We start from the raw sequence: 23116 nt of genomic DNA, 5'->3' as shown, positions 1-23116 counted from the left end.
CTCGATGAACATAGATGCAGAAATCCTCAACAAAATACTATCAAACTGAGTCCAGTAATACATTAAAAAATATCATAGTCATGTTCAAGTGAGATTGATTTCAGGGGTGCAAGGATGTTTCAGCATCTGCAAACCAATTTATATGGTACACCACATCAACAAGATGAAGGATAAAAATCATAGAATCCTCTCAACAGATACAGAAAAAACATTTGACAAAATTCAACATCAATGTAGGATAAAAAGTCTCTACAAAGTGGGTATAGAGGGAACCTACCTCAACATAATAAGGCCAGATATTACAAAGCCACAGCCAACATCATGCTTAATGGTAAGAAGCTGAAAGCTTCTCCTCTAAGATCAGGAATAAAATAAGGGTGCCCACTCCCACTACTTTTATTCAGCATAGTGTTGGCAGTCCCAGCTGGAGCAACCACTGCCTCTATACGTGGACAACACTACTGTATGTATAGAAAAATACCGAAGACTCTGTTGGTCAGAAACAGATTCAGTAAGGGTGAGGATAGAAAATCAGCGGGCAGGAACCTGTTGATGTCTTTGTACACTAACAATGAACTCTCAGAAAAATTAGGAAAAAGTTCCATTTAAAATTGTATGAAAAAGAATAAAATACCTGGTAATAAATTTAACCAAGGAGGTGAAAGACCTGTAATCTGAAAACCGCAATACATTAGTGAAAGAAATCAAAGAAGACACAAATAAATGGAAAGATATTCCATGCTCATGAATTGGAAGAATTAATATTGCTAAAATGTCCCTATTACCCAAAGCAGTCTATAAATTGAATGCAATCCCTACCAAAATTCCAATGACATTTTTCATAAAAATAGAACAGTCCTAAAATTTATTTGGAACCACAGAAGATTTCTAATAGCCAAAGCAACCTTGCATAAGAAAATCAAAGCTGGAATTATCATGCTGCCTGATTCCAAACCATTGCAAATCTACACTATAATATTGGCATAAAAGCAGACGCATAGATCAGTGAGACAGAAGAAAGAGCCCAGGTATAAAGCCATGCATATATGGTCAATTAAATCATGACAAAGGAGGCAAGAATATATCATCAGGAAAAGACAGTCTCTTCAGTAAATGGTACTGGGAAAACCGGACAGCTACATGCAAAAGAATGAAACTAACTATACCACTGTCTTCCACCATACACAAAATTGACTCAAAATGCATTAAAGATTTGAATATAAGACCAGAAAGTATAAAACTTCTAGAAGAAAACATAGGCATTTAGCTCCTTGACATTGCTCTTAGCAAAACATATATATATATATATATATATATATAAATCAGACTGCAAAGGGAATGGCAACAAGGTATAAATAAACAAATGAACTACAGCAAACTAAAAGGCTTCGTGCACAACACAGGAAACCATCAACACAACAAAAAGGCAGTCTGTTGACTCGGAGAAAATATTTGCAAATCATATTCTGATAAGAGGTTAATATCCAAAACGTGTAAAGAACTCATTCAGTTCAACACACACACAAAAGCAAAAGCAAACAATCTGTTTTAGGAAATGAGCAGAGAATCTGAATAAGCATTTTTCCAAATAAGACATGCAGATGGCCAACAGACACATGATAAGATGCTCAACATCACTAATTATCAGGGAAGCACACATCAAAACCACAAGGAGGTATCACCTCACACCTGTCAGAATGGCTGTCGTCAGAAAGGCAGGAAGTGGAAGTGCTGGCAAGGATATAGAGAAAGGGAACACTTGTGCCTCGTCGGTGCAGATGTAAATCGGTGCAGCCGCTGAGGAAAACAGTATGGAAGATTCTCCAAAAACTAAAATCAGAACTATTACATGATTCGGCAGTTCTACTTGTAGGTACTTACCCCAAGAAAATGAAAACACTAGTTCGGACATCTGTTTGTCTCAGCATTGTTCACTATAGTCAAGCTATGGAAACAACCAACATGTTCATCAGTGGATGAATGGCTGAAGAAGTAGTACGTGTGTGTGATGCAGTATTACCCAGCCGTGGAAAAGAAGGCCGTCTTGCCTTTTGTGCCAACATGGATGGACCTTTAGGATATGTTCATGCTTCGCGAACTAAGAGAAAAACAGACACCATATGGTTTTACTTATACGTGGAATCTAGAAAACAAAACAAATGAACAAACAAAACAAGACTCCTAGACAGAGAGAACAGATTGGTGGTTGCCAGAGGAGAGTGGTTGGAGAGGTGAGTGAAACGGGAGAAGGGGATCAAGACGTACAAATTTTCAGTCATAAAATAAGCAAGTCATGGGGATATGGTATACAGCATAGTGACTGTAGTCAGTAACATTGTATTGCATATTATGTAACTCTGTATGATAACAGAGGAAAACAAGATTTATCGTGGTGATCATCTCACAGTATATACAAATATCAGGTCATTATGTTGTGTACCTGAAACTCATAAGTGCTATGTCAGTTATACCTCAATTTATTTTATTTTTTTTCCATCGCAAGTGCACTCCTTGAGCCCCATCACCCATTTCACCCATCCTCCCATCCACCCCTCTCTGGTAACCATCAGGTTGTTCTTTATAGTTAAGAGACTGTTTCTTGCTTTGTCTCTCTCCTTTGTTTTTTTTTTTTCTTTGTTCATTTGTTTTGCTTCTTAAATTCCACATATGAATAAGATCATAATTATACCTCAAATTTAAAAATTACAGCAGAGAGTAAAAGGACATTTACACTAATTATTTGAATAACTATTTCATTTCCATGGTCATTCTATTAGGAAGCTTAAGCATGTAACATTTTATATTTGAAATTTTATTCGACAAACCTAACAGTTCTCAGATCAGAACATATTTAAAGGGTATGGGATATTTGTTTTGTTTTATAAATTATCTGAATGTTTCTCCAGTAAATTTTACTTATTGCTGTTCCTACCATAAGTTCTAATGCATAATGAGAGTAAGTGATGAAAATTACTTTAATCCCCAAAACCTAGATGTAACAAAGTAATATGGACAGCAAATACAAAAATAACAGGAAATATGTTAATATAAAGCCTCTTAAAAATGTCCTAAAACATGCGTTTCCTCCATTTGTTCCTTTTGGGTTATGCAGTATATTCACGTTTCGTTAATATCCAGACCTAGAAACTGCGAAGTTGTTGCTTAATTCTCCATCCCAAAAACAAGTAAAATAGCAACTCTCTGAATAAGCTGTTTCTGTCAGATAATAATAAACAAGGGCCAGCAATGATCAAAGCTGGCAGTAGTTAATGCATTTAATCTTTACCTTGATAGATAGCACATCTGCTTATTTGGGCCAAGTGCCAGGGCTTTAGAGCAATTTCTTTAAACAATAGCCTAATGACAAGTCTGTTTACCAGTGTGAATTTCTCCTTAGGTGGTCCTTTCATTTCACGTTGATTCCATACTGGCAAGAAGGCTTTTGCTCTTCATATAGTAGTGTTATAACTTTATCATGCTGAATACACCTACTGGAGTTACTATTAAGTACATGTAAAAGCCTTCAGTAGAATTTATTCTTCTTGATTTTCGGTTAATGTTCTTGTTTCAGAATTTAAACTCTCACGATTGTGAAAGCAAAAATAAGTTAAATCAACCCTGTATACATTTCTTCATTTTCAGCCTGTAATTGAAAATCCAGATCAATGTAAATTTAAATAGCTTGGCAGTGCTTCAGTAATCCTAGAATTTGTATTTGGTGAATGTGCTCATGTATTCTGACCACTTTACTTTCTTTGTTTCTCTCAAAGCACCCTGATTTCTGCCACAAACTGTCTTTTTCCCTCTGCCCAGAATGTCCTATCCCCATTCCTTTGGTAGCTTTTATCCGGCAGATCTCAGCCCAAATGTCAGGTGCTCACAAAGAACCACCCGGAATAAACCTAGCAGTAACCCAGCAGTCTCAGAGTCCTGTTACCCCACTTTTGTTTTATCTTACTCTAGTCCTGCACTTGACATTATTTGAAACTCTCTTACTGATTTGTTCACTGTTATCTCTAGTCCGTTACAATGGAAGTTTCGTGACAGCAAGGATATGATTTGTCCTTAACTGCTATGTTCTCAACACTTGGGACAGCACTTTCATTGCATGATAGGCACTTAGCATATTGCTAGCATGAATCTGTGTCGTGAACAGCCATTTGAGGAAGTATCTCAGGAAACCAGAGAGTCCTTTTGGCAGAAGAGAATACAGCTGACCTTTGAACAGCGTGGGTCTGAGCTACACAGGTCCACCTACACGCAGATTTCTTTTACAGCACTGTAAATGTACTTTCTCTTCCTTGTGATTTTCTTAATATTTAAGAAATATTTAAGAATATCTTTAGCTTACTTTATTGTAAGAATACAGTATATAATGCACACAACATACAAAATATGTTTATGTTATCAGTAATGCTCTCAGTCAACAATAGGCTATTAGTAAGTTTTGGGGGACTCAAAAGTTATGCGCAGATTTTCGGCTACACAGGTTTGGCACCCCAACCTCTGTTTCTGCTCTTTCAAATGGAGCTTTTACTGTAGAACTAAATATATAGCAGTATAGTCTTCAGGCTACAGTAAGACCTGGCATAAGCCCCTCCCTGAGTACAGACTGAAATGTTGTAGATGCGACACTAACATGACGAGGGTTTCTTTTTTTATTATTTTATTTTACATTTTTTTGACCGTAGCTGACACACATGCTACATTAGTTCCAGGTGGACAGCATAGTGCTTCAGTAACGCTGTGTTAGGCTGTGGTCACTCACCCTGAGTGTAGTTAACCACCTGTCATCATGCCGTGCTATCACAGTGCCATTAACTGTATTCCCTTCGCTTTTATTTTCATGACTCATTCTTTCCATAACTAGCAGCCTGTACCTCCTCCTCCCTTTCGCCCAGTTGCCATCCCCCCATTGCCCTCCCCTCTGGCAACCATCAATCTGTTCTGTGTATTTATAGATCTGATTCTGCTGGCTCGTCTATTCGTTTGTTTTGTTTTTTAAGTTCCAATATAAGTGAGATCATACGGTGTTTGTCTTCCTCTGACTCACTTCACTTAGCTTAATATCCTCTGGGTCCATCCATGTTGTCACAGATAGCAAGATCTTGGCCTTTTTAGTGCCTAAATAATATTCCATCGTATGTTTATCCCACATCTTTATCAGTTCATCTGCGGATGGACACTTGGGTTGCTTCTGTATCTTGGCTATCATAAAGAATGCCGCACTAAACATAGGGGGGTACAGATCTCTTCAAAGTAGTGTTTTTGTTCTCTTTGAATGAATACCCAGTGGTGGAATTACTGGATTAGGTGGTGTTTCTGTTTTGAAGTTTTTGAGACACCTCCATACTGTTTTACCAATTTACCAACAGTGCACGAGGGTTCCTCTCCTCTGCGTCCTCGCCAGTACTCACTGTCTCTTCATATGGCAAGCTTTATCTTTATGCTTTATGCTTTAGGACAGACCCTTATTGTTCTAAATTCCCCACCATATTGGAACAAGCCAATATTGTAATACGCCTTCTAAAAAATTCTCATTTCAGTGAACTAATTCTATTTGCTTTGTTTTGTTTGTAACTATTTAATGACTGTGTGAAGATTATAACAGCTGTATTAAATGTCATAATAAAAGAAATGTTTTAAGTTTTGTACAAAAAAGTATAATCCTTATGGGTAACATCTGTTTTTACTTTTAAATTGTTACCTGTATGATAAATTTTGAATAATTTTCAGTACTGGATCTAATTTTAGAACTTGAAGAGGGTCCAAATTACCCATGTTAGAAACGAAAAGGAGATAACACCACAGATTCTGCAAATATCAGAGGATTAAAATGGAATATTGTGAACAGCTTATTCACATGTGACTGTAAATTTGATAACTCAGATGAACTGGACAAATGCCTTAAAAAAAAAAAAAAAAACTTACCAAAACTAAAAGAGATAGAAATCTGAATAGCCCTTTACAAATGAATTTAATTTATCAAAAACTTTCCCACAAAGAAATGTTCAGGCCCAGATGGTTTTACTGGTGAAATCTATCAAGCATTTAAGGAGGAAGAAGTGCCAGATTTTCACAAAGTCTTGCAGAAAATACAAGAAAATGGAACAATTCCCTCTCATAACTGGCATATCCCTGATAACTAAAATTTGGCAGAGATCTAACAAGAAAAGTAAATTATAGACCAAATTTCATCATAAACAAAGATACAAAATAGAGCAAGACACATTGTATACTATATAAAAAATTCACGAAAATCAAGTGATATTTATGCAGAGAATAGAAATTTGTTTAATGATTAAAAATCAACTCAGTTCAATCCATCAGATTGACAGTAAAGTAGAGATCAACATGACCCTATCACTATATGCATATAAAGCATTCAATAGAATAAGCACGTTCATGACAAAACTCAGCAAAGTAGAAACAGAAGAAAACTTTTTCAGTCTGATAGAGGGCGTTTACAAAAGGCTTAAAGGTGACATCATGATACAAGATTAAATACAGGGGTGCCTGGGGGGCTCAGTCAGTTAAGCGTCTGACTTCAGCTCAGGTCATGATCTCTCAGTCTGTGAGTTCGAGCCCCGCGTCGGGCTCTGTGCTGACAGCTCGGAGCCTGGAGCCTGCTTCACATTCTGTGTCTCCCTCTCTCCCTCTGCTCCTGCCCCGCTCATGCTCTGTCTCTCTTTCTTCTCTCAAAAATAAATAAAGATTTTTAAAAAAAGATTAAATATGGAATGTTGTTCCTTTATGATCAGAAAGAAGGCAAGGATGTATTTTCATATCTCTTCTATTCAACATTTTACTGGTGATTCTAATGATAATAGCGATACAGGTTGGGGGAAAAGGGATAGAAGATTGGAAAGGAAGAAGTAAATTTGACTCTATTCACAGATAACATGATTGTGCGTAGATAACTCTAAGTGATCAACAAGAAAAGGAAAGCCTATTATAACTAAAAGCAAATTTAGGAAGATCAATATGGAGAAATCAATTGTATTTCCATATACTAGTAGCATAGTTGGAAAATGAAATGAAAATCAGTTCTCCTTTGCATGATATCAAATAACATTAAGTAGAAACAAATTTAACAAAAACCATTCACCAAAAACTTCAGACATTGCCAACAGAAATCCAAAGAGACTTAAATAAATGGAGGAATATACCATGGAAATGGTTAGAAGATTCAGTACTGTTAAGATGTCAGTTCTTCCCAAATTGGTCTAAAGATTTAACTTTCCCAAGCGAAATCCCAGCAGGCTTTTTTTTTTTTTTTTTTGGTAGAAAGTACAAGCTGATGTTAAAGCGGATATGTAAAGGCAGAGAACCTAAAACACTGCAATCAATTTTGAAAAATAAGAACAAATCTGGATAACTCACACTCCCTGACTTAAGACTTAATTGCAAAGCTACAATAATGGTTACAGTGTGATATTGACTTAAGGATGGGCAAGTAGATCAATGGAGGATAATAAAGAACCGACACTTAGATGGTCCTTAATTCTCAATAAAGTCTCCAACCCAGTTCATAGAAAAGAAAAGGTCTTTTCAATAAATGACACTAGAACAATTGGATATGTATATGAAAAAAATAGTTATGACCCCTGCTCACACCATATGTAGGCATAGCTTGGAGACACCTCCCCCCTCTCTCTGTCTCTTCCCAGCTCACACTCTGTCTCTGTCTCTCTCAAAAATAAATAAATGTTAAAAAAAATTTTTTTGAAAAAAAAAGAAAGAAAATGAATAGGCGAACTGTAGGATGGGAGAAAATATTTTCCAAACATATATCTGACAAAGGACTCATTCAGAATATATAAAGAACTGTTACCACTTAATAACTTAGAGTTCAGAATGAATTAACTGTTCCCCTCCTAGGAATTCATCCAAGAGAAATACTAAAACATACATTTACATACATAAAATAAGAATTATGCAAGGAAGTGTATGGCAGAGATCTGCCGTACAAACATAGTGCATATAGTTAAGACTGTGGTGTTGTACATTTAAAAACTTAAGAAGGGCACCTGGGTGGCTCTGTCGGTTAAGCATCACCTTCCGCTTATGTCATGGTCTCACGGTTTGTGGGTTCGAGCCCCGCATCGGGCTCTGTGCAGATAGCTCAGAGCCTGGAGCCTGCTTCAGATTCTGTCTCTCTCTCTCTCAAAAATAAACATGAAGGGGCACCTGGATGGCTCAGTCGGTTGAGCATCCGACTTCGGCTCAGGTCATGATCTCAGTTTGTGAGTTCGAGCCCCGCATCAGGCTCTGTGCTGACAGCTCGGAGCCTGGAGCCTGCTTCAGATTCTCTGTCTCCCTCTCTCTCTGCCCCTCCCCTGCTCATGCTCTGTCTCTCAATAATAAATAAACGTTAAAAAAAGTTTTTTAATAAAAAAATAAACATGAAAAAAAGTTTAAAAAAAAAGAAGGTACATCACATGCTAAGTGTTCTTAGACCAAGGGAAAAGGAAACAGGGACACGAATCTCTTGGAAGTGATGGGTATGTTTATTACCTTGATTGTGGTGATGTTTCTCAGATGCACGCATGTGTCCAAACTCATCAAGAGGTATATACATCAATGCGTGCAATTTTTTGTATATTAAGTATACTTCAGTAAAGCCGGGGGTGGTGGGGAAAGAAAATTTATGGGAGCTTGATTCACAGTAGTCAAACACTAGAGACAATGCAAACGTCTGCCAACAAGTGAATGGACAAGTAGTGATCTATTCAGACAATGGGACACAACTCAACAGTAAAAACAGACTACTTCTGTTCAAACGTAAATGAATCTCAAAACCGTTATGCAGAGAGAAGGTTGATAGCATAAAAGAATACATACTATCATTTATTTGATATCATTTATTTGAATTTCTAAAATAAGTGAAACTCCTTTAGATGGACGAAAACAATCAGAAGTCTAATATTGCTCTGTGGGGATGAAGAGAGAAAGGATTGACTGAGAAGAGACACAAAGAACTTTCTGAGAAAATAGAAATGTTGTATACTAGGGTAGGAGGATAGGTTACTCAGGTATATCCACTTGTCAAAATTGTATGGCCATAATTTGTACATTCAATGTATATAAATTTTTCCTCAAGAGATATAAATAACAATTGAAAAGGAATTGGGAATGGGCAGAATCCTGATAATTGTTGAAGGTGAATAATGTGCGGTTTATTACAGAGTTCTCTTTGCTGTGTTTGAAATTTTCCATCATAAAAGTTTTTTAAGGTAGTGCAGTAAGCAAAGGGAGAAAGATCTTGAAGTTGGCATTGTACTATTTGATTGTCAACTTGAAAAATAGGGGTAAAACAAATGGAAGACTTTTCAACACTTTTTCTCTAAGATAAGTATGAGGGAGGAGATGTGGAAAAGTTTGAGGGACTTAGAGATAAACTGTTTACCTAAAACAAACATCATAGAGGCAGCCGAACTTGAGATGATTAATTTGGAATTTACCAATTTTCAGATTATTAACAAAGAAGTAGCCTAGGAAAAAAAATGAGTGAAGGTTTGTCTCCTAATCCATTCAAATCCATAGTTTCAGATTTTGTCTGCATTTAATTTTTGTTTTAAACTTTTTTTTTTTTAATTTGCTTTCCTTTTGAGGATTGGTACAAATGACTCTGAAAGGTAGGTTTCTAAATGTACTCAGTCTCAAGGTACTATTGACAATTTTATTAATGACAGAAATGTAGGTTTTTAAATTATTTTGATGCTTTATGAGTGCATATGGGGAAGAAGACCATTTGTATGATACAAGTGGCTTTTTAAGAGCTACATACTTGAAAATGTGGCCATAAATTATCAATGATACAAAAATTAATTATGAATGAAAATTCTGTTGAAGAATGAGGATAATTATGAAATTCTTACAGAGTGATATCTTTGGAATATGTATGTATTAAGTAAACTAGCTTTCTTAGGAGGAAAAAATGATTCAAATTATAAAAGTGGTAACATTGATACTTGCATATCAGTTTTTCCTTCGATTCCTACCTGATTTAAGAAAAAATAACTAACACTATTAGCTATAATGCAGAAGGAGTTTAAGTTAATGTTTAACGACTCATATATGTTTTAAAAGGAAAACTGAGTATCTTTTTCTTAGACTGTTTTGAAAAGTCCAGTAGATACACATCTGAATTCGTGTTTGCCGTCTTTTCAGCTGCAGAAGATCATAAGTAAACAAGATGATTTGAAGACAGCAGCTAACGAAACGGACTGCCAGGTATGTGCAGATAAACTCATATTTCCAGACAGATGATGTTTACGGTAGCTTCTCTATTTGTTACATCAACATCCCGACAGAGTTGGGAGATTTATCAGTAACTTTATTTGTCCAAACACCTTGAAGCAATGCGCTGCATTCCCATGGCCCGGACTTCAAAAGGCCCACAAGAGGCTGTGCAGAGAGCAGCCAGCCAGCTGTCCCTGAGCACTGAGTGCTTCCAGTGCCCGTATGTGCGCTCAGAGATACTTCGTGTGCGTATAAGGGTGTCTGTAAAGAAGCAACTGAATACATCTGTACGTCCTTTGTTTCCAATTTCCCCACAAGGAGTAGCACTGCATTGTGCCACACTTTCCCGTTTTTCCTCAATACCTCTCAACATCTCCTTTTTCACAGCTCCATAGTGCGTTGTCATGTAGATGTAAGCAGCTTGTGTGATCATTCCCCTCTTTAAAGACATTTAATATATGTCCAGTCTTCTGATGTTGCGAATAATGCTGCAGCTAATAATCCTGTAATTATAACATTTTTTATATATGGGAATGTATCCGAAGGATAGCTTCCCAGAAACGTGATTGCTGGGTCAAAAGGTTGAGCATTTCTAAGGTTGTCGATAAACTTTGACAAGTAGTGGCAAGTATCTTCTGTAGAAAATGAACCATTTTTCATTCCCACCACTAATGTGTATCAGTAAATTTTCTATGGATAATCTTTCAATCAGCTCTAGTCCTGCAGCATATTTACCACGAGATTTTCTTAAATTTTCAAGTCATTTCATTTTTTAGAGCATGTCTTCAAATTTTTCAAATTATTAAAATCACAATTCTTTCTTAGATGTCATCCCTTTGAGCAATCCTGTGCTGGACTTCCTTTTTCCATATCCAAGTCCTTGAATGGAATTCCCTTTTCCTAGATGTCTGTGTCCTGTGCGTTCCCATCTTACCCTGTATGTCCGCCATCATAACACCTGTCACATGTTAGGATAATTGCCTAATTGTCTGTGTCCTTCTCTGAACTATAAGCATCATTCCTCTCTTTACAATTGTTTGAAGTTAGGGAGCAGTCCACAAGACCACCCTCAGGTTCCATAATTCACTGGAAGGACTCCCAGAGCTCACTGAAAGTTGTTAGGTTCGTGGTTACATTTTCTTACAGTGAGCAGATACAGATTAAAATCAACCAGAGGAAGAGACGCATGAGGCAGAGGTCCGGAAAGTCCCACAAGCAGAGGTTCCATTTGACCTCTCCTGGTAGAGTCACGGGCGGTGTCAACTTTCCCAGCAAAGACGTATAACTGTACGCCCGGAATAGTGCCCACTACTCCAGAGATTTTCTGGGGGTCAGCCATATAAACCTGGTTGGCTCCCCCCGTGGTTAACGTCTGTTCCTAGCCATTCTGGAGGTCAGGCTGAGAGCCTGTGAGCCAGGCCACCATGCTAAATCTCATGGTTAGTCTGGGATGGCCCCAAGCCCCCAAGTAAATAAGACCCTTCACGTGGAGATCACCTCCCAGCAGCCCAGGACAAAGGCCAGACCTCTACCTGGGTACAGTTCATTCTTTACTACATAAATTGTATCTCGTTGTATCTGCATAGCCTGGGAAAGCACCAGGCATGCTCTACCTGCTCGGAAATATTTGTAAATGAATGAGCAAATATTTGATCATATGAATGTAACATTTTTATTATTGATTGTTAAGATTGCTTTTAAATATTTGCTATTAGAAACATGCCCGCAGTAAGTAGCTAAACATGTAAATTTAGGAGAGTTCTAAAGGTGAGATTGTTGGGTCGGAGGCATGGACACTTTTAAGACTTTTGATTCCCGTAGCCAAACTGCCTTCTGGAAGGGTTATGAAATTTACAGTCCCACCGCCGTTGAGTAGGCATGTCCCCCTGTCAGCAGTCTCTCTGGGGTTGGTATCTGTTTTGTTTTGGTTAAGCAGTGCCGTTTGATGGGGGAAAAGGTGTCTCAGCTGTTCTTTTTTCAAGACATTTTATAAAGTTTCTGTTTTTGTTCTTTGGGAATTTCTTTACGTTTTTCTTCGTATTTATTTTTAAGAGTATTTATGTTTAAGAATATTAATAACCTAGTGTCTTAAAATTAATGAAATTTTTGTCAGATTTGGTTCTGTTTACGGTGTTTTGGTTATAAGTCTTTTTATTTTTATGTGGTCATATTTGTTGGTCTTTTAATTTTATTATCGGGTTACTTTCATTTTATTATCTAGTTACTTTCATTTTTTAAAATGTCTTTCCTCCGTCGGAATCGGTTAGAAATACTAACCTGTGTTATCCTCTGGTTTAGTTATGCTTTTGGTTTTTTACATTTCATTTTCTTCATTCATCTGAAGTTTGTTTCTTAAGGGCGTCCCTAGTGACGTGACTTCTTTATTGTGCGAAATTCTTTTCCCTCAAGGGAAACGCTGTTGCAATGAAGCAGGAAGTCTGTCGGATTTTTTGTCTAGCCTGGCTTCCTGGGAGTCCCTCCAGTGTCTGCACGGCTTAGTGTCCAGCCAGAGGTCATGCTGAGACACTGGGGCCGTTAAGGTGTGTCCTCTCTTCCCCCGCTGATGGGTGTGCGTGTGCGCAAGGCTGGGCGCGCATTCCCTCTCGAGGCTCTTCTGACCTGTGCCAGCTCTTCGAGCAAGGACGGGCGGTGAGCTGGAGCCGCCGTGCTCTCGCCGCGGAATTCGCACCACCCGCAGCACAGGCAGAGCTCGGCCAGCCCTCGTGGTGGGCTCGCCCCGAAAGCAGTCTTTTGGGCCCCTGGCCATCTATCTGCCCGCTTCAAGGAGGCTTGCGGTCTCACTTGAAGGAGCCACAACGATCCCCAAGTGAGTCCCCTCCGTCAGCAGCAGGGAGACGGTTTCGGAGAGCCTGCCGCTCTCTGCTAGAACGGCCCCAGGGTACAGCTGGAAAGGCAGAAAGGCCGCAGGCTGTGTGCTGCCCAAAGTTTAGTGGCTCCTTTGAAGAACACGACTCGGGGCGCCTGGGTGGCTCGGTCGACTAAGACTCCGACTTTGCCTCAGGACATGATCTCACGGTCCATGAGTTCGAGCCCTGCATCGGGCTCCGGCTCCGTGCAGACGGCTCAGAGCCTGGAACCTGCTTCGGATTCTGTCTCCCCTCTCGCTCTCTGCCCCTCCCCCGCTCGCACTCTGTCTCTCGAAAATAAACATTAAAAAAGAAAAAGAAAAACACTTCTCACTTCGTTATATGCCTCTGGTTGAATTCCACAGCACTGAATAGTTGTGTCTTGACCACTTTGTCCAGCTCTCTAGTTTTTAGGGAGAGGACCTCACTCTACCCTGGAGGAAGTCAGAAGACAGTTATCGTGTTTTAAGTGGCCAGTACATTTACACTGGCTTATAATAAACATGGTTACTAAGTTCCAAAAGCAAATATTGTAGGTAAATCAACATAGTTAATATGGTATAAAATGTTACCCTTTATTTTTTTTTTTAAGTTTATTTATTATTTTTAGGAGAGAGAGTGAGAGCAGGGGAGGGGCAGAGAGAGAGAGAGAAGGAGACTCAGAAGCCGAAGCAGGCTCCAGGCTCCAGGCTCCGAGCTGTCTGCACAGAGCCCGACACGGGGCTCGAACCCATGAACCGTGAGATCATGACCTGAGCCGAAGTCGGACGCTTAACCGACTTAGCCACTCAGGCGCCCCTAAAATTTTACCCTTTAAAATAAATACCATACTCTATACCAGAAGCATGAAGTAGAATGTGTTTTGATGTGGCTTATATTAATGGCACTGAATGTTTAATAACTAGTTGTTAAGGTATATGAAAAGTAAAGGTTAAGACTTTAAAGGTCTAGGGAGTAAAATATGTAGCATGGGGAACGTAGTCAGTCGTTTCTTTTTTTTTTTTTTTTTTTTTTTTTTTTTTTTTTAATGTTTATTTATTTTTGAGACAGAGAGAGACAGAGCATGAACAGGGGAGGGGCAGAGAGAGAGGGAGACACAGAATCCGAAACAGGCTCCAGGCTCTGAGCGGTCAGCCCAGAGCCCGACGCGGGGCTCGAACTCACGGACCGCGAGATCATGACCTGAACCGAAGTCGGACGCTCCACCGACTGAGCCACCCAGGCGCCCCCATAGTCAGTCGTTTCTTGATGGGGTCGTATGGCGACAAGTGGCAGCCATGCTTGTGGGCGTGGCATAATGTACAGAGACGTTGAAGCCCTGTGGTTCCCCGAGACTAATGCAACATTGGGGGTCAACTAAGCACAAATAGACAAATTCAAAAACGAAAACGAAAATACTTGAAAGAACGTACATGAAAGAAACTATAACCACGAATTTTAACTCAGGAACATAAGAGAAGATTGGAATACATAAAAAGAGACGCTTTATTCTTAGCTAGGAAGAGTGAGCACCGTAAAGTGGCCAGGTCCCACGAAATCAATCTGTGAATTCCATACCGTCTGGGTCAGAACTCAACGGCTGAGAAATTGGTTTGGGTGTGGCGTGTTTGGGTTTTGGGTGGATTTTTGGCGATAGTGGTTACAGAGGAAGTGGATGCAGGTAGGAGGTGTTCAAAACCTTGGCAGAATGGTCCTTAACTTCATCTCGAAGAATAAACATGAGAGGGAATGAGAACATTCTGGAAAATGCAGGTAATGAGAGGGATAATGAAGTGGTGTAGTGAGAAACAGAACGGTCAGAATACAAACCCAAAGACATATGGCTGTGGGTATACGATGTAGATATTTTGAATCAGTAGGAAAAAAACGAGTTACCAAATTACTCTTCAGCGACCCAGAAGCCTGGAGGTCTTCCCCGCTCTCTCCTTACCCCTCCTATCCAGTTGCCACGAGTCGCTGCCCCCTCCATCCCTTTGGCTTCTGTTTCCACCACTGTCATCAGACCAGCTTCATTTCCCACTCGACTTACGGCAGCAGCCTCCTGACTCACCTCTCTGCATCCACCTGGGTCACTTCTTTTCAGTTACTCAATTTATTTTTTAATTTACAGCCAAGTTAGCATGCAGGGCACTAGTGATTTCCGGAGTAGATTCCAGTGATTCATCCCCTTTGTATCACACCCAGTGCTCATCCCCACAAGTGTCCTCCTTAATGCCCCTCCCCCGCTTGGCCCATCCCCCCTCCCACCACCCCTCCAGCAACCCTCAGTTTGTTCTCTGTATTTAAGAGTCTCTTCTGTTTTGTCCCCCTCCCTGTTTTTATATTATTTTTGCTTCCCTTCCCTATGTTCATCTGTTTTGTATCTTAAAGTCCACATATGAGTGAAGTCATACGATATTTGTCTTTCTCTGACTAATTTCGCCTAGCATAATACTCTGTAATTCCATCCACGTTGTTGCAAATGGCAAGATTTCATTCTTTTTGATCACCGAATAATACTCCATGGTATATATATATATACACACCACATCTGCATCCATTCATCCGTCGATGGGCATTTGGGCTCTTTCCATACTTTGGCTGTTGTTGAAAGCACTGCTATAGACATTGGGGTGCATGTGCCTCTTTGAAACAGCACACCTGTGTCATTTCTAGTTCATTTTTCACATTATAGACAGGTGGCCTAAAAGCACAAGTAAAATGTGACTGCCCTCGCCAGCCATCCTTCTAGCCTCCAGCTGTGCCATTTTCTCTGTAGCGTATACCACAGTGGTTAAGAACTCAGGCCCAGGAAGACTGTTTACATGCTGCTTCATCTGTTAATAGCTGTGTGGCTCTGGGCAAATTAGTTTACTTCTCTTTGCATAAAACTGAGTTTCTTCGTTGTAAACTGAGAATAATAGTAATCTACCTCAGGTGTTTTTGAGGACTAAATTAGTTAATATATTTAAATCTCTTAGAACTGTGCTTAACACATAAGCGATATATATGTATTTGCTATTATATTTATTATTACTGCTTTCTACACCCCAGCCATACAGCACCATGCTCCGTTGTTCCTGTTTGCAATATTTATTCCCACTTCTCTTTATTTGTGACTTTTTTATTTATTTCGAGAGAGGGTGCCAATGAACGAGGGGCAGAGAGAGAGGACAAGAGAAAGAATCCTGTGCGGGCTCTGCTCTGTCAGTGCAAAGCCCAAAGCGGGGCTCGAGCTCACCCGCCGCGGGGCTTGAACTCATGAGCTGAGATCGTGACCTGAGCAGAAGTTGGATGCTTAACCGACCGAGCCACCCAGGTGCCCCCCCCACCACCACTTCGTATTTTCTTAACTTCAGTTCAAACCTTAGATCTCTGTTTAAACGGTATTTTTCTTAGGAAAGCCTCCCCTGAGCTGCCCTCATAGCTCCTTGAATTTCTTCCCAATACTTCCGTTGTTGGATTACTATTTTTAATAACTTGTTTAATGCCCAGTTACCCAAGAGGAACAGGAAACCATGGAGCCCCAAGGCCTAACAAAATGTCTGACACATGATGGGCATTTACTACATCCTTGCATGTGACTGACTCCTGGGGTGACTGGCTAAACAGTTCTGAGTGTGTGTATCAGTTCTCATAGCAAAATAAATTCCAAAGAGATCAAATAATGTCAAAATCAAACTGTGGAAATACTTTAGAACAGGTGGGGCTCTTCTCTCAAGATAGCAGTGTAGGAAAATGCAGAACTCAGCCCGTCCCACACAGACACGAAACCCTTAAGTGCACGTGGGTCATTTCCCTCTGAGGAAGATCTGAAACTGGAAGAACAGCTTCTCCACAACAAAAGGCAGAAAGACCGCAATGAGATGGGTGGGAGAGGCAGAGACAGGGTCTCACCCAAAACCCCACCCCGACACTGCAGCATAACAGTGAGGCTTCTCACCAGTCCCGTGCTTCTCCCAGAAAAGTGATGGGCTGGTGTCCCACTGAAGACACCCCTGCCCCTGGGACCTGACCCAGAGAGACGATCCCCCAGAACATCTGGCTTAAAAATGCAAAGGGCCGACATCCGAGGGGCCCGAAGTGCTATAGGAAACCGAGATTCCCCTTTTAAGGAACTCACGTGCAGTCTCGCTCTACCCACGACCCAGCAGAAAAATAGCAGTTTGGAAAGCACCACGGCTATAAAAGAAACCAGTTGATAATCTCAGAACGTCTGTTGGGAGAGCAAGGGACCATCGAAACTCTCCCTGGGGACAGAGGTGCTGGCAGAAGCCAACTTTGCACTCTCCGCCTACCCTGCTAGCACCAGTGGGTGGGCTCGGAGGCGGCACCCTCCTCCTGCGTTGCTGAGACGGGTGGGGGCAAGCGGTCACCATCCCATCCCACTGCCTCGAGGAAGCTGGAGAGCTCACAAGGGTTCACTGCCCCCCTCCCTAGCTGGGGCGGGCAAGCACAACATCCATGGCATCCTCTCACTCCCTGGATAAAGCTGGGCAGTGGAGACAGTTGCAGCGCTCCCCCACTGGCCGGGGCTGTCATTTTCCCGGCTTAAAGCCAGCATGCGTGCACAGACAAGAAAGTCTCCCACGACATTCCTGAAGTCCACAGGTGTATAGTCAAGACACTTTCCCCTGCTTGTCTGAAGCCAGCAAGCATGCCCTACCCCATACACCTTGCCTAGCTAACGCCAGCAGGTGCGTGCCGTCCACACGGGGGCCACCACTCAATCACCTGGCCCTGGTGGCCGAAGTGGCCAACAATCCTGAGCTCCACAGGAACGCTAACACAGTTCTTGGCAGACCACTACCATCAGGGCACTGCATAGACAGCAGACTGAAACACAGCCCGTCTTCTGGAAAAAAGGCCTATGTACTTAGCTTGGAGCTTCAGTCTAAGGGACAGGCTTCGGGTTTCCCATGCATATATAGATTAAGGAGGTGCCCCCAGAGAACCTAAGCAGGGGCACACCATCCTTGCACACCCCCTCGGCCTTCCAGGTCTCAACTCTGAGAAAGGAGCTCTTACACTTATCTGGAACCCCAGTTTTTTACAGCTGTCACCCAGGGGGCACCTCTAAATCTCCTGGTCTGGAGGCAGCAGGGACTATGATTGTAGCCCCACAGGACTATATATACTTTTATATTTTAAAACTTTTTTTTTAAATGTTCAATTATTTTTGAGAGAGAGAGAGACAGAGCACAAGTCAGGGAGGGGCAGAGAGAGAGGGAGACACAGAATCCGAAGCAGGCTCCAGGGTCTGAGCTGTCAGCACAGAGCCCGACGGGGGGCTTAAACTCACGAACCGTGAGATCATGACCTGAGCCGAAGTCGGACACTTAACCGACTGAGCCACCGAGGCACCCCTATACTTTTATACGTTAAAAGCTGCTGCCTAAGAGTGTGCTTGCAGTCAACCTGAAACTCGGTGTAAATGAGATTCCTCTCTTGGAACAGGCAGGTCTTGGCACACCCTAACACCGGGGACATATCAAGAACGAATCAGGTGGTTTAGACAATTACAAAGGTTCAAGAGACAGCAAAGAGCAAGGTTGGAAGAGAAATTTCATCACCTACACAGGGCACTACTTGAAGACTGAGAGCTGTTTCACCTAATACATAGAAACACACCGAGAGTCGAGCAAAATGAAGAAACAGAGAAATATGTTCCAAACAGCAGAGTATGACGAAACCTCAGAAAAAGACCTTAATGAGATGGAGAAAAGTAATCTAAAAAAGAATTTAAGGTAATGGACATAAAAATGCTCATAGAACAGGTCCTGGGTGGCTCAGTTAAGTGGCCAACTTCAGCTCAGGTCATGATCTCACGTTTCACGAGTTCAAGCCCCACATCAGGCTCTCTGTGCTGACAGCTCAGAGCCTGGAGCCTGCTTCACATTCTGTGTCTCCCTCTCTCTCTGCCCTTCCCCCACTCACACTCTCTCTCTCAAAAAGTGAGTAAACATTTGGAGGGGAAAAAATGCTCAAAGAACTTGGGGGGAGAATGGATGAACACAGTGCAAGCTTCAACAAAGAGATAGTATAAGAAAGGACCAAGAGGGGTTCAGTGGCAGGCTAGATGAAACAGAACAGATCAGTGACCTAGAAGACTGCAGTAGAACTCACCAAAGCAGAGTAATGAAAAGGAAAGAAGTTTTAAAAAATGAAGTTAACTTGAGGAACCTCTTAGACAACATCAAATAGAGTAACACTTACATTATAAGGTCCCAGGAGAAGAGAGAGGAGAGACCAGGAAAGTATTTGAAGAAATATTGGCTAAAAACTTCCCTCACCAGGAGAAGGAAATAGACATGTAGGTCCAGAAGGCTCAGAGGGTTCCAAATAAGAGGAGTCCAAAGAGATCCACACCAAGACACATTATAATTAAAATGTCAAAAGTTAAAGAGAGAATCTTAAGAGCAGAAAGAGAAAAACAAATTGTCACATACAAGGGAAATCCCATAAGGTTATCAGGAGATTTCTTGGCAGAAACTTTTTGCAGACCAAAAGAGAGTGGCATGGCATATTCAAAGTGGTGAAAGGAAAACATCTTTGAACTAGGAGTGCAGGCACATGTCAAATATTACAAAAGATTGAATCAGTAATCAGAAACCTCCTAAGAAAAGTCCAGGACCAGATGGCTTCATTGGTGAATTCTACCAAACATTCAAAGAACATTTAATGCCTATACTTCTCAAACTCTTCAAAAACATTGGAAAGGAGGGAAGTTCCCAAGCTCATTTTGCAAGGCCAGCATTGCCCTGATACCAAAACCAAAGAAGGACACAGGGAAGGAAGGAAGGAAGGAAGGAAGGAAGGAAGGAAGGAAGGAAGGAAGGAAGGAAAATGAAAGAAAATGAAAGTAAATAAAATTACAGGCCAATATGCCTGATGAACATACATGCAGAAATCAACAAAATATTAACAGACCAAAATAACAATACATCAAAAACATCTTACATCGCGATCAAGTGGGATTTATTCCAGGGATGCAAGTATGGTCAGCATCCGCAAATCGATCAAGACGGTATACACATCAGCAAAATGAAGGATAAAAATCATATTATTTTTGTGAATGCACAAAAAAGCATTTGAGAAAATTTAACATCCATTTATGAGAAAAACTCAACAAAATGGATATAAAGGGAATGTACTCCAACATCACAAAGGCCGTAAATGACAGACCCACAACTATCATCATCCTCAATGGTGAAAAGCTAAAAGCTTCTCGTCTAAGATCAGGAACGAGATAAGGATGCCTACTCATGCCACTTTGATTCAACATAGTATTGGAAGTCCTAGCCAGAACAACTAGGAAAGAAAAAAATCAGTGACATCCAAATTGGAAAGGAAAAAGTAAAACTTTCACTATTTGCAGACAACATGATATGGAAAAAGACTCTACAAAAAAAAAAAAAAAAAAAAAACCAACTGTCAGAACTAATAAGTGAATTCAATAAAGTTACAAGATACAAAATTAATATACAAAGATCTGTTGCATTTCTATACACTAACAAAATATCAGGAAAATCAAGAAAATAATCCCACTTACAATTGCATTAATAAGAATGAAAAACTTAGGAATAAATTGAACTAAGGAGGTGAAAGACCTATACACTGAAAACCACAAAACACTGATGAAAGAAATTGAAGATGACACAAATAAATGGGAAGATATTTTGTGTCAGGGGTTAGAAAAATCAATGTTGTTAAATGTCCATAAACCCAAAGCAATCTACAAATGCATTGCAATCCCTGTCAAAGTTCCAATGACATTTTTTGCCGGATTGGAATAATTCCATAACTTACGTGGAAGTAACCACAAAAGACCCCAAAGAGCCAAAGCACAGTGTTAAGAAAGAACAACAAAGTCAGAGGTTACTGTGCCTGGTTTCAAATGGGATTATAAAGCTGTAATCATCAAAACCGTGTAGTATTGCCACAAAAATGGACACAGAGGACAATGGAACTATACATGGAGATAACCCACAAATAAACCCACATGTATGTGGTCAGGTAATTTTCAACAAAGGAGGCAAGAAAATACAATGGGGAAGAGGCAGTCAGTCTGTTTAGTAAACAGTGTTGGGAAAATTGGAGAGCTACCACACACAAAATAATGAAACTGGACCACATACAAAAAATTAACTCAAAATGGATTCAAGACTTGCATGTGAGACCTAAAGCCATAAAATGCCCAAGAAGAAAACATAAGCAATAAGCTCCTTGACATCAGTCCTAGTAATTTTTTTTATCTGACTCCAAAGGCAAAGGAAACAAAAGCAAAAATAAACAAACGGGACTACATCGAACCAAAAAGCTTCTGTACAGCAAAGGAAACCCTCAACCAAACAGAGAAGCAACCTATGAATGTCAGAAGATATTTGAGAATCATATATCTGAATAAGGGTTAACGTCCAGAATATATATATATAGAAAGAACTCATACATATAACTCAATAGGAAAAATAATCCAGTTAAAACATGGACAGAGGATTTGCATAGACATTTTTGTACAGAAGACACACAGATATCCAACAGGCACATGAAAAGATGCTCAACATCCCTTATCACCAACATAATGAGATAGCACCTACACCTGTCAGAATGGCTAGTATCAAAATGACAAGAAATAACAAAATGTTGGCAAGGATTTGGAGAAAAGAGAACCTTGTGCATTGTTGGGATTGTAAATTGGTGCGGCCGCTATGGAAAACCACTTGGAGGTTCCTCAAAATTGAAAATAGAACTACAGTATGATCCAGCAATTCCGCTGCTGAGCATCTGTCCAAAGAAAACAAACACTAATTCAGAAAGGTGTGTGTACCCCTTTTGTTTCATCGCAGCACTATTTTCAAAGCCAAAGTGTGGAAACAACTTAAGTGTCCGTTGAGCGATGAGTGGATAAAGAAAATGTGGCTTATATACCCAGTACTGTTCAGACATAAGAAAATATTGCCATTTGCCACAACATGATGGACCTTGAGGGTATCCTGCTAAGTAGTATAAGTCGGAGCGAGACAAATACTACAGGACTGCGCTTACATATGTAATCTAAAAAACAGGACAGAACCCCAAGAGTCATAGATACAGAGAACAAGTCGGTGGTTGCGGGAGGGGACGGTGTGTTTTGGGGGGAGTGACACAGGATCAAGAAGTACATACTTTGAGACTCTTTATTTTGGCTCGGGTCACGATGTCACGGTTGTGAGACTGAGCCCCACATCAGGCTCCTCGCTGAGGGTGGACTCTCTCTCTCCCTCTCTCTCTCTGCCCCTCCCCTGCTCGTGGGCATGTGTGTGTACTCTCTCTCTCAAAATAAACATTAAAAAAAATAAGATAAAAATGGAGAGGGAGGCAAACCATAAGAGGCTCTTAAGTACATCCAAGTGACTAAAATGAAATAACTGACAATTCCACTGACCACCAGATGCAGGGAAACCGGATCACTCATCCACTGCTGGTGGGAACGTAAAATGATACTGCTGCTCCGATAAAATGGTAACTGCACGCCTGGCCATCCATCCCAAAGAAATAAAAACTATGTTCACACTAACACCTGTCCACAGAGGTGTCAAGCAGCTTTATTTGTCATAGCCCCAGGCTGGAAACAACCCAGCTGTCCTTCAACAGGTGAATGGTTAAACTGGTAATCCATACAGCGGAACACTGTTCTACAAGAAACAAGAGCAGACGATTGATACGGCAACAGCCTGAGGGAATATCCGGAGAATTGGGCTGCACAAAAATGCCAATACCAGAAGGCTACACACTGAGTCCATGTATGTAGCATTTTGAAATGACAAAATTATAGAAAAGGAAGTTGATTAGCGGTTGCCAGAGGTCAAAGAGAGGGTCGGGGCTGGAGAGAAGTCAGTGTGGCCACAAGAGCAGATGAAGGGTCATCGTAGTGAAGAAAATGTTCTGTGTGTTGACTGTATCCACTTATCTGATGATGTTTTGCAAGATGTCATCAGTCACCACCGGAGGAAACTGAGTAAAGGGTACAAGAGATCGTTCTGCAT

The 23116-nt window shown here is 40.6% G+C and overlaps 1 protein-coding gene across 5 annotated transcripts in view; it reads left to right on the top strand.

The window, feature by feature from the left end:
- MICU2 (mitochondrial calcium uptake 2) overlaps positions 1-23116 on the top strand; it is a 142375-nt gene that overhangs the window by 98591 nt on the left and 20668 nt on the right. For all 5 annotated transcript variants that reach the window (XM_042928483.1, XM_042928822.1, XM_042928568.1 and 2 more), the window contains one exon: positions 10174-10236. In XM_042928483.1, coding sequence (XP_042784417.1) covers positions 10174-10236 — 63 coding nt within the window. The remainder of the gene's footprint in view (positions 1-10173; positions 10237-23116) is intronic.

Source organism: Panthera leo, chromosome A1 (genome assembly GCF_018350215.1).
Source record: "Panthera leo isolate Ple1 chromosome A1, P.leo_Ple1_pat1.1, whole genome shotgun sequence".
NCBI classification, from domain to species: Eukaryota; Metazoa; Chordata; class Mammalia; order Carnivora; family Felidae; genus Panthera; species Panthera leo.
The sequence above is the reverse complement of the archived record's forward strand: the minus strand, read 5'-3'. Positions and strand labels throughout refer to the sequence as shown.